General features: G+C 35.8%; 1 protein-coding gene across 4 annotated transcripts in view; it reads right to left on the bottom strand.

Annotated features, from left to right (window-relative positions):
* Window positions 1–13895, bottom strand: part of CTNNA3 (catenin alpha 3) — a 1946492-nt gene that overhangs the window by 921838 nt on the left and 1010759 nt on the right. For all 4 annotated transcript variants that reach the window (XM_037805370.1, XM_037805369.1, XM_037805372.1 and 1 more), the window contains one exon: window positions 11378–11530. In XM_037805370.1, the coding sequence (XP_037661298.1) occupies window positions 11378–11530 (153 nt within the window). The remainder of the gene's footprint in view (window positions 1–11377; window positions 11531–13895) is intronic.

Below are 13895 nucleotides of genomic sequence, written 5' to 3' on the forward strand. Positions count from 1 at the left end.
ACCCTTCTCTGTTTTATGTTCACCAGAACTTCAAAAAGTCTCTGTTTGTATTTTTTGTTTCTTTTTTTTTTTTTTTTTTTTTTTTTGCTGTTTTTGCTAGCCCTATCTCCTCTCTGCTGGGCTGACTGCTTCTGGATTCTCTGGTGCGTGGTCTCAGTCTATCTATGTTTAGAATTTTGATCAGCAATCTAAGTTTTCAATCAGAGCTGCAACTGCAGTTCTCCCTCCTGGTTCCTAGTACTGATGGCCCCTCCTCCCACGGGACTGGGCCTGGCAGGGAGGGGCATGGGTCCCCTGGGCACAAGATTTTGCTGATCTCAGCTGTTCCATGCACTCGTAAGTGTTGTATGAAGTATGCCCAAAGTCAAATTGCTCTGCAGTGTCCAGTCCATGCAGTTCCTGGCTTTCTACCTACTTCCCTGGAGTAGTAACTAAAACCCTCACCTCAGCACTCTGCCATCTTGCCCCCAGACCAATCTCTTTAATGAATGTAGATGCAAAAATCCTCAAAAAAACACTTGCAAATGGAATCCAGCAGCACATTAAAAGAATTATACACTCTGACCAAGTGGGATTTATTCTAGGTATGCAAACCTGGTTCAACACAAGAAAATCAATTAATGGAATACACCACATCAATAAATCAAATTGGAAGAACTACATGATCATCCCGATTGATGTAGAAAAGGCATGTGACAAAATTCAACATCCTCTTTTGATGAGAAAACTTCAAAGGATAGGAATAGAAGGGAACTTTCTAATTATGATAATGGCAATATATGAAAAACCCACAGCTAACCTCATACTCAGTGGAGAAAGACTGAATGCTTTCTCACTAAGATCAGGAACAAGACAGGGATGCCCACTGTCAACACTGTTATTCAACATTGAGCTAGAAGTGCTATTTACAGCAATTAGGCAAGAAAAAGAAATAAAAAGCATCTGAATTGGACAGGAAGAAGTAAAATTTCTACTGTTTGCAGATGGCATGATTCTATATGAAGAAAATCACAAAAAAATCTGCAGCAAAAGTACTAGAGCTAATCAATGAATAGGGCAAAGTGGCAGGCTACAAGACCAACATGCAAAAATCAGCAATGTTCCTACACACAAGTAATGAACAACAGGAGGAAGAAATCAAGGAAAAATTTCCATTTACAACAGCAACCAAAATAATCAAGTACTTAAGAATAAACTTAATCAAGGCAACAAAAGACCTATACAGAGAAAACTACAAGAAACTGCTAAAAGAAATCAAACAGGACCTAAATAATTTGGAACAACATATTGTGTTCATGGATTGGAAGACTAAATACAGTTAAGATGTCAATTCTACATAAACTGATTTATAGATTCATTGCAATACTAATTAAAATCCCAACTGACTTTGCAGAAATAGAAAAACCAATAACCAAATTCAGTTGGAAGGGCAGTGTGCCAGGAATAGCCAAAAATATCTTGAGAAAGAAGAACAAAATGGGAGGTCTCAACTACCTGAGTTTAAAGCACACTACAAAGCTACAGTGGTCAAAAGGATAGTACTGGAATAAAGATAGATACACTGGCTAATGGAATCAACTGAGTATTCAGAAACAGACCCTCTCATCTACAGACAATTGATCTTTGATAAAGTATTCTAGCCAAAGCAACTGGAACAGAGCAGCCTCTTCAATAAATGGTGTTTAGAGAACTGGATATTCATATCCAAAAGAATGAAAGAGGACTCTTACCTCTTATACAGAAAATAACTCGAAATGGATCAAAGACCTAAACATTAGCACTAATACCATAAGACTTTTAAAGGAAAATATAGGGAAATATCTTAAAGATCCTATGATAGGAGGTAGTTTCCTAGAACTTACACCCAAAGTGCAAGCAATCAAAGAAGAAATAGAAAAGTGGAATCTCCTGAAAATTAAATATTTGGACATCAAAGGACTTTTTCAGAAAAGTAAAAAGGCCGCTTACACAGTGGGAGTCAATATTTGGAAACCACATATCAGATATGGTTTTAATATCCAGAATATAAAAGAGATCCTACAACTCAAAAACAGAAAGACAAATAACCCAATTTAAAAATGGGCAAAAGCACGAATAGATACTTTACTGAAGAGGCAATACAAATGGCTCAAAAACATACGAACAAATGCTCAATTTCACTGGCTATTAGGGAAATGCAAATCAAAATCACAGTGAGATATCATCTCATACCTGGTATAAAGGCCATTATCAATAAAACAGAAAATTACAAGTGCTGGAGAGGATGTGGAGAAAGAGGCACACTTATTCACTGTTGGTGGGAATGTAGAATGGTGCAGCCAACCTAGAAGGCAATGTGGCGGGTACTCAGGGTGCCAAATATAGAATTGCCATATGATCCAGCAATTCCATTACTAAGCATATATACTCAGAGGAACTGAAAGCTAAGAAACAAATGGACATTTGTAAACTGATGTTTATAGCAGAATTATTCACGATTGCCAAGAGATGGAAGCAGCCCAAACGTACATCAATGGACAAGTGAATAAACAAACTGTGGTATATATACATGATGGAATATTATGCAGCTGTAAGACAGAACAAAGTCATGCAACATATAATAATGTGGATTAACCTTGAGGATGTTATGTTGAACAAAGTTAGTCATAAACAAAAGGACAAATACTGTATGGTCTCACTATTATGAACTAATATTAATGAACAGACTTTGAGTCAAAAGCTGAGAACACAGGTTATCAGAAGATAGAAAGAGGGTAGAGATCGGGCATTTGATGCTGAAGTAGTATAGAATGTTCAACAGGATTGATTGTATCACTCCAGAAATGAATAGCATAATACTCTGTGATGGTAGCACAATATAGTAAGTACACTGAACAATGATGTCTGTGAGTAAAGCTGAAAGAGGAGGATTAGGGGCAAGTATCACACCAGAAGGAAAGATAGACAATAAAGACAAGGACTGCATAACTTAGTATAACCTAGAGTGGTCAATGATGGTGACTAAATGTACAAATATAAAAATGTTGTTAAATGTGGGAGAACAAATGAATGTCAACCCTTCAAGTTGTTGAAAAAGGGGTAGTATTCGGGAAAAATATAATCAAACAAACTGGAGTCTATGGTTAACAGTAATTTGCAATATGCTTCCATTAAATGTAGCAAAGCCAATAAAAAGCTAAATGTCTATGAGAGGGGGATATAAGGGAGGGGTATGGGATTCTTGGTAGTGGTGTTGTCATACCTTATTATTATATTATATTGTACGGTATTTTATTTTTTTAATCTTTTTTATTATTCTTCTTAATTATTTTCAAGTAATGAATATGTTCAAGTGCTTATTGTAATGATGAACACACAACTATATGATGAGACTGAGAACAACTGCTTGCACATTGTGGATGATTGTATGGTATGTGAATATATCTCTATAAAATTGCAGGGAAAAATATAAATAGAGGGATACAAGTGCTGGAGAAAACATGAAGAGAGGGATTTACCCATTTACCTGTTGTGGGGAGGTAGAAAGGTATAGCCTATCTGTAGGACATTGTGGTGGTTCCACAAGAAGCTAAGTATGTGGGTGCCATAAGGTCCTGCAACCTCATTATGGGATATATCCTTGGAAAATTTGAGAGCAGGGACACAAATGGACATTTGCACACTGGTGTTTATGGAGGTAGTATTCACAACTTGAAATGAATGGAGCAGCTGCAAGCTGTAAGACACGCAACTAAGTGAACGGATCTTGAGGACAGCATTTTGAGTGAAGTATGCCAGAAACAATAAGACAAGCATTATAATGCCTCACTAATATGGCCTAACTATAATGTGTAAACTCTGAGAATTGAATCTTAGAGCACAGCTTATCAGGGGAATGCTTATTGTAAAGGTCCCTAGATTGTAAGCTCTTACAGCAGCCATATCTATTTCTAGGTTGTAATGGTTATCTCTAAATTTTGAGATGTTTGTGTATAACCTGGTTGGTCTCTGGAACTTTGGGTATCTGTGTGACACCTGAAATTCAGAGCCAGAGTTCAGCAGCTATGAATGTCAGTATTACCTCGTACAGCAACTTTTAAAAAAGCTGTAAAAGAGTTCAGACTTCAATTAGAGATATGAATGAAATGGATCTGGTTAGGACTAAGGCAAATCAGGCCAAAAGTAAACAATGATATTGGCTATGTTTTAAAACTTCAAAATCTATGTGAGACTAAGGGAAGAGATGTTTAGTTGGTGCAGGATCTATATTTTCTGTAGCACACTAAATAATTTAACTTGTACAGTCAGTTTATTCAAACACCATAATTACATGGAACTTTGAATAGGAATTTAGAGCTGGTAGGTTTGTACAGGTTGGTGTGAAATTCCGATATATCCCAAAGTAATTTGGGCAGAGGATGAGGATATATTTGCAGGGCCCCCCTGGGGAACTGGGGAAAAATATGGAAATTTTGGACTTCCCCACCAGGGTTTTCACTGGTGTTCTCACAAACGTTGAGGACTGCCAGTTTGGTAGGATGAGCCCTCAATCTTGGGACTTGCCCTTGTGAAGCTTTTTGCTGCAAAGGAGAGGCTAAGCCTACTTACAATTGTGCCTAAGCATCTCCCCCAGAGAACCTCTTTGTTGCTCAGATGTGTTACCCGCCCTGCACCCCGCCCCGGCTCTCTCTAAGCCCATGTGGCTGGTGAGCTCACTGCCTTTCCCCATACCTGGGACATGACTCCCAGAGTTATTAATCTCCTGGACAACATGTGACATGACTCCCAGGGATGAGCCTGGACCTGGCATCAGGGGACTGAGAAAATGTTCTTGACCAAAAGGGAGAAGTGAAATGAAACAAAATAAAGTTTCAGTGGCTGAGAGATTTCAAATGGAGTTGAGAGGTCACCCTGGAGAGCATTCTTATGTGCTATACAGATATTCCATTTTAGTTTTTAGTGTATTGGAATAGCTAGAAGGAAATACCTGAAACTGTTGAACTGCAACCCAGTAGCCTTGATTCTTGAAGATAATTGCATAACTATATAGCTTATATGGTGTGACTATGTGATTGTGAAAACTCTGTGGCTCACATTCCCTTTGTCCAGTGTATGAACAGAAAATGGGGACAAAAACTAAATGAAAAATAGGGTGGGATGGGCCAGAACTTCATTTCCTTCCAAAATCTTATCTGAGAAGAGGTCACCTGAATCCTGACAATTTAATAAGGTAATTTCAAGTATACTGTAGTTGTATCCAACTTTCAAATACAGATAAGAGTAATTGTTTTTCTGCACCTTTAAAAGGCTAAAGGTTGACATGCGCAAAATCCCCTGCTGAAATTATGTACCTAAAGCTTGATAAACAATTAAATGTTACGTAAAACTTCTTTGAAACTGGAAATGCCCCAATATTACTCTCCATGATGGTATTTGGTGAAGAGTTAAGAAACAAACACTCTAACTGACAATTACTTATGAATAATCCCAGGCCTAGAAGCCAAATTTTGTTCTAATCACCAGCCTGATCATGCAAATTGGGCCCAATCTGTTACTTTTAATCAATTCTTATACCATTCAATTAAAAAAAGTATAGTGAATCTAAAACCTGGTTCCGTTTTTATCTTTCGGGTTTTAAAATAGATGGGGTCTACTCCTCTGATTAAGTGTCTTTAGCAAACTACTAAATATCTCTGTAATTCGGTTTCATTATCTGTAAACAGAAGATGAGGGATTAATCTTCTTCATCCCTGGCACTCCATGATTTTAGAAACCAGAGAGAAGAGTTCTTTTATTTTTCATATATACGTAGGTAACTTGATGGTTAACCAGAAGTGTGGAAGGAATGGCTTTCACTGAAGAATGCCTCTTTTTTTTTTTTTTTTTTGGAAGTAATAAGTGTTCTAAAGACAAAAATGGAAAATTTATAAAGAAAACTTTAAAACAAGGAAGGAACTCAGTGTACATTTAGGTTAGGCTTTTAAGGGTCATGTTCAGCCATGTCTTTTTAACTGGAAAGGGATTAAAATGCAGAGCAGTTTGTAACCCAGGGAGTGTATGCTGTATTCTACGTAAGGAAAATCATGCCTCACTTAGCTATACTACATCTTCCCCACCAAAAGAGAACTGTCAAGATGCTCACAGAACAGCTGTTGTTGTGTGTACAATTGTAAGCATGTTTGTTTTTTTTTTAATTTTAGTTTTTTTTTTTATTTCTGAGGGGGGAAAAAGAAAAAGAATACGATGGGATTCTAAAAGCTTTATTTAAAAGCGAACATATCCTTATTTGATAACAGACAACCAATTAAAGCAACATATGACACTTGAACAATATTCTTTAAAAAAGCAAAGACATTAGTAGAGTTGATAGCATTCAACATTTCTTGCAAACAGCAAGAGTCCCTTCTGAAGCTTTCTCTCTTGGCACCGGGGATTTGCTAAATCTGGCTTGCCATTTTGTGAGTGGGAACAATAAGCTTTGTAGGTTGGGGGGAAGTATAATTAAATGTCCACCCACTTTTTCCTTTTTGATGAAAAGCTCCCATGCAACTTACTAAAATAAGATGCATTAAGACAGATGAATTTTGAGGAGTAAGTCAAAGAACTGACAAAGCTGGTTTCACTGGAGAGGAACTTCTGTAATTCACAGAATTTTTTTTTACGCCTAGATCATTAACATTGTAAATATAATGAGAATTGATATGGTTAAAATTCACAGGTGAAATCAAATATTTTACTCTTTAGGTTGATAGCAATGGTAGTATTCAGCATGAACTGACTTGCTGAGAACAAACTGAAATATGATTAAAAAATAATATGGAGTTTTAAAAAATTAATTATAGATAAAGATTAAATAACAGCCATAATATTAATATGCATATATTTACTGTAATGCCATTCTATTAGTCATAGTTATATCACCATATTAATGTTACAAAGTGTATGTCAGAGGTGGAGAAAGTACTTTAAAGATGTTATTGAATTGTCACAAACTCCTTCTGAAGGAGATTTGAAGCAGGTTTATGGTGTATTCTTTTTTATTATTAATGATAATTGAATTTCTTATTGTTGCTCTTATTTTAAATACCCATGTAGAGTAAAAGTAGGGAGATACTCTCTTAAGTAATTGGACTCAGGTCTGCATCCTGAGTCCAGTTTCTGGAATCACCAACATGAACCAAAGAAAAGATAAATGCCATTTAGAGAGAAAGAATTGGGTTAGTATTACATGTTTCTTCATTCAAAACAAATTTACTGAGCACTAGCTGAATAGTATTTTCTGTAATAGGAGTTCAAAGCAATAAAAGATAAAATCCTTACTTTCTAAAATTAATGAATATTTTAAGATAAAATTCATATTTTTAACTTTCTGGCTAATAGGTATTATTGGTGGAGACCAGTAGAGTAAATGGTGCCCTAAGTCTCCATCAGGGTGAGATCAAAGTACTGGGAGTATAATTCACTAAGTGCATTTGCCATTAATCACTAATCACTATGCTACGATGATTTTTAAAATGCCACCATTTTGACTGCTGCTTCTCATTCCCACTTTGGCTCAGTGGATCCAAAAACCCACAGTAAGTTACATGCTCCAAGTAGGAAAAGTTTTTCCTAACGGCAATGTAGTTCACCATAACTAAGATAAAATTAGCCACAAAGATCTAGGTTCTCCAGTTATTGGCACTATCCAGGGTCCTATAACCATTCTTTCACCTCTGACAATTTTATACCAAATTATACTGTAATGTAGCAGGACACCTCATAAATGACTTCACCAGAGAATGGGAATATTAGGCACAGTTTATCAGCTACCCTGTGCCTCATCCTCATTTCTTCTCTCCAGTCCTTTTTGGTTTTCTAGTTAAGGCTTACTTAACACATTATTTCTTGCTTTGTTTTCATTTCTACTTTTTACTAGCTTTTGGTAAAAGTTACAAGAAAACCATAAATTAAAGAGTTCTTTTAACAGTATGGAGTTATACTTTAGAGATCTAATAGGAATTCTTTGAAAAAATGGACTCTTGTTTTTCTCTTAAGTCTTACTTCAACAAGTTCACTGATTTTTAAATATCTCTGACAAACATAGTTGGGGTATCATAACCCAGACATGTTGAAAATAGCTTTCTGTTGAAGTCATTTAGAACTTAAGGCTTTTTGCCCTGCTCTGCCAAATTGCCCAGTTTGGGAAGAAGATGGACATATGTGCATGGCTGTGGGGAAAAGGGGTGTTGGGAGTTGGGGGAGGTGAAAGATTGGTAAGTAATCTCTACACAGAGAACACAAACGTCATCTGAAATTGATATATTTAAAAGCTACTTTTTTCCAGGACACTGTCATAGATACTTCTGTCTCAATATTTGTAGTAAATTAATGATGATTTGCCTTTGGTTAAACAGCTCCTTTCCAAAAAGAATTTTCCTGAAAGAGAGATGCGGTATTTGTTGTTGCTGTTATTATTATCCAGGAAAACAACCTAGTGTGCAAGCAGTATACTTGAGAATCATTTCCATTTTCTTCTGTGTTTATATCTCTTAGGAAACTAGAAGTATTTCAATTGAAAAAAGTTATTATTGGATCATAGGATTTTAGAAAACTGGTAGTAAGCTTAAAAATTATCTTGTCTAATCCATTCATTTTAAAGATAAAGCAAATGAAGCCTTAAGAAGAGAAGTATTATAGATAAAAGATGGCCACAAACACTTTGCCACTCCTTCCATTGAGAGGTGGAGACTAATCCCCACCCCTTGAGACTGCAGGTGGGCTCTGTGATTGCTTTGATCAACAGAATACAGAAATCATACTCTGTCAATTTCTGAGTCCAGCCCTTAAGAGCATGGCAGCTTGTACTTCCTGTCTCTTGCTTGCACTTAGAATATTCCATCTCAGGGCCACAATGACTATGCTGTGAGAAACCCAAGCCACACAGAAAGGCCATTTATATCACTCCCATTGACAACCACAGCTAAGCTCCTGTGCTGATAGCTAGCATATACTTCCATTCACGTGGATGAGTCATCTTGTATGTCAACCCAGTCAAACCTTTGGAGGACTCCAACTGCAGCCAATATCTGAAGCACTCACAGGAGAGATTCTAAATGAGAAATGCCCAGCTCTGCCTGGCCTACCCATAGAATGATGAGAAATAATAATAAATGGTTGTTTTAAACCACTAAGTTTGGAGGTGATTTGTTAGGTAGCAGAGCTAAGTGGAACAGGAAATGAATTGGAGCAGTTTCAAAGTAATACGAAAATGAGAAACTAGAACTCTGACCTCCTGACTCCCAACCTAGCATAATTTCATAATAATGTGTTAAGGAAACATAGTGTTAAATAAGACCCATTTTCAGCCTCTAGTAGCTCATAATTCCAAAATCTTCAATTCTTTTAATATTCACATGTAATGAAGTATTTCCAAATTCTTAAACACTTAAAACATATTCTTAGAGTGATGTCTACATAATAGTAAGACATCATTTTGTAATAAATTAAGGTAGCATTTCCCAAGTCTCCATTAAAGGCAGCACCTTAGTAATAAGCATTACGAAAGAAAGAGTTCCTGAGGTAAATTGACAGGGAAACTCTGTTTTAAATTAAGTTGAAGCAATCTCTTTACTTCAGGACTTTGCAGGAATGTAAATTTCAAAGATTAGTTCTAAATAGATATGTTTCCAAAAATTATTTGACCAAGGAGTCATCTTTATTGAGCACCTCATGAGGTATATGTTTCATAGAATAACTAAACCGAGAGATAGGATTAGGGATACAATGTTATTAGCAGAAACCAACTTTTACTTTCAGAAAATCTCACTAAAAATTTGTCTCCATAATTTGTGTGCCTTCAGTTTAGAGAATACATTTTCATACAAAACCTTTGTGACTGTCAGGGGTTGCACATAGGTGCCTTTTATTATGACCACCTCCCTCTGCTCTGCCCTCTTACTTTTTACATTTTCTTGTGGGAATAGTTAATAAATATTTGAGGAATGAATGCATGCAATAAATAAATGAATAAATAAAATAGACAAATAATAATCAATTGAATTAATTAATTAGAATCTTAAATGTGGAATTCAGCTCCAATTCAAATTAGCCTGGTTTGGATTTTGTACTTTTTTTCCCCAAATAAGGCCAATGGGAGTTGTAACACTTATTTGATCTCCCTCATGGAGTTAGCAGGAAGTTCAAAAGAGATTTTAAAGTTGGGAGTGGGGTCAGTTTTAGAGCTGAAATTAACTTAGAAATCATCTATTCGTCAATGCATTTCATTTTCTAATGTAGAGACTGGGATCAAGAGAGAGAGAGAGAGAAAGAGCTTATGATACAAATGCTAGCTATACTGGAAACCTCCTTCCAGCAGATTCACATTAAAGATGTTTTTAGTACATGTGTTACATCAGACATTGTAATTCTAATTCTGGTGGTGGTTATTTCTCACTCACAAGTTTTACAGGCAATTTGGGCCAGAAAACACATATTTCACCACAGAGTTCATGGCTGGTAATAAGCAGTTACAGTAGTCAAAACATTTAATAATCAATAGTGCATGGGCTGATAATCAGAATAGTCATCATCCATAAACAATTAATACAGCCATACTAGTAGGCACCAGCTGAATATCAGCTCTGGTGTATGGATCTGGTAAATCACATTCCCCCCTTCCTTGCCACTGGTTCCTGGCTTTGTTCTCTCTCATTCAAGCTCTCTCCTATACACCATGGCTGCCTTCTTGCTGCCCATAATACAATAGGTTCCATTACCTGTCTCCTGGGAATCTTCCAACACATCATGACTCCTCCAGCAGTATGCCACCCTGCTCCCAAAATCTCAGAGCATTCCCATGTCTCCATGGGAATTACAGTTTTACCATCTCCTCTTGCCCCAACTGGGGCATGGGCCAATCCACTCCCCTAATTAATTATTCACGGACCTCTCTACTCCTTTATATCCTATATTCTTGTCTTACAGTCATATTACATAGTTGAATATGATTGGAAAAGTTAAAGGAGAAATATAGCCATGAAATGATTTTAGAAAAACAGTAAAATGGTGTGAGATAGAGTATTTTTTACTTTAATTTAGAATGGTAAGAAAACATTTGTAAGGATAAAACAAACAGCACCTTCATTTAACCACTTATTTGGTCTAAAAAATTACACATTTAAAGAAAATACAACAAAACTGAGCATTCTTTCATAGCTTTTTACATAAATGTCCTCCTTTTCAAAGTCACAGGGGTTGGTTAATAAAGTTTGATATATATATACATATATCTTCATATATCCTGCTTCATTTGTAATAGCTTGTCAAAAGTTTTTGTTTGAATACAATTTGTCAGTAAACAGCGAATGGGAGCCTCAATACCCTGGATTTAAAGTAGCTACAGTTCTAGCACCCTTACCTCTACAAGCCTGCTGGTATGTTCGCGAAATATTGCTGCATATTCTTTTATTTCCTTTTCCCGGCCATTCTTGGCAGCTTCAATGAGAACCAAAAGTGGAACTGTCGTATCCAAGAAAGAGTCTGACACGTGATCTATAATAGCCTTACGGAGCTGAGGACAAATTAAAAAAATTCAGGTTTATTTTTCTCAGGAAATAGTCCATGTTATTTCCTATTCTTATAATCTCAGAGGTTAAATCATTTTAATACATTTTCCACCAGATCTTAAAATCACAAATCCTATATAAGACTATGCATAAATATTGCTTACTAAACTTAAATAAACAAAATATCCAGGAAAAACATCAGCAAGCAATATTTCTCTTGTTCTCAAAAGTCACTATTTTTTTTCTTAAATTGTACAGATCCCAGAGGACAGATTATAAATTATAATATTGCATTTTTTCCTCAAAGAAATCACACTATTATAATGTTCATACATGTGTACAAATAATATTGTACATGATGTATTTTCATAATTATGAAATTACAAAATGTTTTCTACCTTGTTGGAAGAACTGATGATAAATTTTGATTAGCTAAATTGCAGACTTCATGGTAATTAAACCAAGTTAGAGCACCGATTATGCCAGTTGATAACAGATTAATAGAGCAAGGAGAATAATAAATGAATTTGATGTCCAATTTCTCCATTTGCATTAATTGTTCTTGCCCTCTCACCTCAAATTATTAAACAAACATAACATTCTGTTACAATTAGTTCTTTTTAAATTAGATTACATGTAAGCTTATAAATGAAAATCAGGTAATTACTCAGTAGATATTTTCTGAGGCTTAAAACTGCATTGGAAAATTAGTGCATTGTATTTATATAATATTGATCCCTTAAGGATCACAATGTCCTGAAATGTTTCATTAACAATGTGAATGACTATGAATGACCTCTATACAATAAAATGAAGAGACAAATAGCTATCAGACCAGAAAGCTGCAATTTGTCTTTTGTGAAAATCATATTTCAGAATAATTTTTAAACCAATAGACAGCCTAGTTTTGGATTATGTGAGAATTAGTAATGCATTTTCAGAAGGGTTGGTGATGTAACTATGAGTGAAAAAAAGTCCTATCTTTCTAAAATAATTATAGAATAATAAATATATAATAATGGAGATTTCCGGAAGAATAACTCCTCTGCCCAAGACGGTAGAGCATGTTCATTAGAGTCCTGAAATTCTTCTACCCCAACAATTTCACAAAGGCTGTACGAAAATCCCCAAGAAAGGTTTCTGCTTATCATGCAGAAAGGCAAATCCTTAATGGCAACTAATCAATATCTATTGAGCACTTACTATGACATGGTGCAGAGTGAACAGAGCTCAGGGGTTAGAAGGCAGGGGAAGACCTTCAGATTCTAGTCACACTATATAGAAAGACATAATATATGTTCATTTGTGTAGTTATTCACTTGTTCATTCATCAAGAAGTTATTGCCCATCTGTCTTGAGTCAAGCACTGAACTGTGTGTGGGAAATAAAGAGGTTTATGAGACATGGTCTTATTTATTGATAAAGACAAATACTAGGTAAAGTGCTTGAATAAAAAAGAGAGCACTTCGATTATACAGATATATTAGCATTTTCAAATGGAGCAAATCAGCATTCATTAAATGCAAAATTATTGAATGAACAGTGCTTGATGTCCATAAAGAACAGACTAGGGAAGTAATGCAAGAGGTCAGGAGTTAAGACATGAGCTGAGAACAGCAGTGTGTGTGAGTTTCAGATAAGTAGGAGAAAAGCAGAGGAACTAACCCCAAGGGGGAAGAGTTTTCAATGACCATCTTTCCCCTCTATCATGTCTTCTTTCATTTCTAACAGGGACATGTAAAAGGAGGACTGAGAGGAGATCTGGACTAGAGATATGTTATTGAAAGCCAGCATGTGGGGGGTGAGGGTGGGGGTGGTGGTAATTCAAGCAATATATGTGGGTGAGATCACATATATTTCCTCACAAGCATAGTGAGGAAAGGTCCAAGAATGCAATCTGGGAAACACTACCATTTATGAGAGTCAAGACACATGGAAGAGAAGGACCTACAAAGAGACTGTGATATCAGCCAAGAAACAAAGAAAGCAAATGACAAAAAGACAAACTTTCAAATACATTTCTGTGTCAGTGTTCTCCAAATAAATGTATTCTACCAGCAGAATTAGACTGTACACATCATGGGTTTGTTGAATCTTGTTTTGCATGAATTTTACTTCATTCAATTCAACAAATATTTCTGAACACTTTTTCCTCAGCCTCCCACCGAGAACAAGGTATTTCGAAAAATGTCAGGATGGAAATTCATGGTCCCTTAAAACCTAGTGGGAGAGGGAGAGCCATCATATATTGTAATAGAGAAAAACCAAGAGACTGTGGTCAAAGGCATTTTAAGAAAGGAATATAATTCATACTCAAATTTCAAAGAGAGGTAAAAAAAAAAAAAAAGAACTAAGACTGTTGGATTTGGA

Source organism: Choloepus didactylus, chromosome 15 (genome assembly GCF_015220235.1).
Source record: "Choloepus didactylus isolate mChoDid1 chromosome 15, mChoDid1.pri, whole genome shotgun sequence".
NCBI lineage: Eukaryota > Metazoa > Chordata > Mammalia > Pilosa > Megalonychidae > Choloepus > Choloepus didactylus.